At 47.7% G+C, this 2,317-nt stretch overlaps 1 protein-coding gene across 1 annotated transcript; it reads left to right on the forward strand.

Moving 5' to 3' along the window:
- Positions 1–311: 311 nt before the first annotated feature.
- On the forward strand, positions 312–736 carry PPTG_10483 (hypothetical protein; the record flags this gene model as incomplete). The annotated part of the gene is made up of 2 exons (XM_008905849.1): positions 312–649; positions 715–736. 2 exons carry the CDS (start codon positions 312–314, stop codon positions 734–736), a joined length of 360 nt encoding a protein of 119 aa, XP_008904097.1.
- Positions 737–2,317: the final 1,581 nt, after the last annotated feature.

Raw genomic sequence — 2,317 nt, forward strand, 5'->3', positions numbered from 1 at the left:
TAACGCGTCGGCCACCACATTCAACCTTCCGGGTTTGTACTCCACCCGGAAGTCGTATTCCGCGAAGAACGACAACCATCTCGCCATACGTTGCGAGATATGCGGCGACTTCACTGTCGTCCGCAGTGAAGCGTGGTCGGTGTAGACCACGAACGGTCTACTCCCAAGTAAATACACTCGAAACTTTGCGAGTGCACACTTCATGGCAAGGAGTTCCTTGTCATGCACAGGGTAGTTACGCTCAGCTGGCTTCAGTAACCGCACCGGCAAAGGCAGCAAAAGCAAAAGCATCAAAAGCGAAGGCACTATCTATGACGCCTGGAACCCCGAATAAAGCCCGTCAGCCAAGTGCAGCACAACAAACTCAGCTTGATGCGAGGGAGAGACAAGTGACTGCTGCTCTGCAACGTTGCCAAGACGCAGCGGAAGCCGAGCGACGTGGCGCGGTGGCGCTGCAAAATGCACGAGTGCGTGTTGCTGTGGATGAAGCAGAGAAGCGAAAGACATCTGAACGGCAGGTGACGAGACCGGATTCTACTGTCACATCATCCGTCAGCTGCTCACCGCGTACGTTGCTTCCGCCGAACAAGAAACGGCCCCAGGACACACAACGACCCGAAAGCGATGCTCCACTGCCACCAGCTCAAAGGTACATATTGCTTGTTGATGGATTATCCAGCATATTGTTGACTTCAATTCATGTTGTAAATGCAGATATCTACCACATGTTATCTAGACGAGACGATGTTATATCCAACGTGATGCTACATCCAACATATATCCGACATGGCGACATGGTGTCATTTCAATGCAAGATGATATGATATCAAGTCCAACATGAACCTCTGCATGGCAGATACAACATGTTGGTTATCCCACGAAGGATAACATGACTGTTATGGATTACCAGTACTAACGAAAGTTTTGTAATGCATTTTAGATCTAAAATATCCCAGTCGTTGCCTTGCGCCAGAACGATCGATCAAGCAACCGATCCTAGGGATTCGTTACGTGTCAGCGCTGAATATGAGGTCTTGGATTCCGATTGCGAAGGATCCGATGCGGAGTTGATGTTTATGGATGAGGACGAAGGATATCAGAGTGCTGAAACTGAAGTTGGTGATGATTCAACCAGTGAATCTGGAGACGATAATTTTTGTTGGTGAGCCGAGTATCAGTGACGGAGCTGCTGAATTACGTGGAGTTGAAGTTCTCGAGCAAGCCGATATGGATATAATTCGCTCAGAATAAAAGGAAGATGGCAGAAATGCGAGAGAGTGGGTGGACGTTTGGTAAGTTGGTAATATTGGGCTCCTGTCTGTTTGCTTACTCTAACTATTACTTGAAATGTTTTTGGGTTTTGATAAAACCTAGATCACCGCAAGTTTCCTCCTGACGTCAAGCACCCTCACCTGTCGACCGCAGCGCATGGCCTGACTGACGAAGTGCTATCCCTTGCGAAGTCGCCGTTGGATTTGTTTCTATTCTTCCTGCCAAAATCAATGTGGAATACAGTGGCTGTTAAGTCAAACCGCTACAAGTTGCAGCAGCTGAATGCTCGAGTTGAGCGTCTATACGAAAACCAGATTGTACCAGGAAAACGATCAAAAGAAGAGATTCTGAACCAGGAATCAAGAAAACCAGATATCAAGGCTCACGAAATTCTGCATGTGTTAGGCCTTATCCTAGCTCGGATGTTGAATCCACATAGACGGCATTTTCGAGACCACTGGGCCACATCTTTGAATGGAGCGCTCGCTCGTGGTACATTTGGCGCCTTCATGTCGCGGAACCGCTTCAGCCATATCATGGCAAATCTCCATTTCACTGACAACTCGGATGTTCGGGCTGCTACTGACAGAGCTTGGAAAGTCAGATCTGTGGTAGATGTTATGCAGAAAACATTTTTGCGTGGATACAAACCTCCTCCAGTACTTTCGTTCGACGAAGCAATGCTGCCGTCGTGAAACCGCAACAACCCCACTCGCCAGTACATCTCGGCAAAACCTCACAAATGGGGTACAAAACTCTTTTTGACTTGTTGTGTGGAGACGTCGTATTGTCTGCGGTGAGTTTACTCTCTATTTTGAAGATGTTGTATCTAACGTGATGTTTGCTAATGATCATGTTGTATCTGTGTGCATGAAGACTTGAGGTATATTGCGGAAAGGCACAACACAATGCAGAACTGGGAAATGTGCCAGAATCGGTTCGTTCGGTCGATCCAAACTCTGGACCAGCAGCAGTTATTCGAAACCTAGAAGCTGTACTACCTGCAGTTGAGGCCAACGTCTACCACGTCGTGGTAACGGATCGA

Source organism: Phytophthora parasitica, assembly GCF_000247585.1.
Source record: "Phytophthora parasitica INRA-310 unplaced genomic scaffold supercont2.22, whole genome shotgun sequence".
In the NCBI taxonomy this organism is placed as follows: Eukaryota; Oomycota; class Peronosporomycetes; order Peronosporales; family Peronosporaceae; genus Phytophthora; species Phytophthora nicotianae.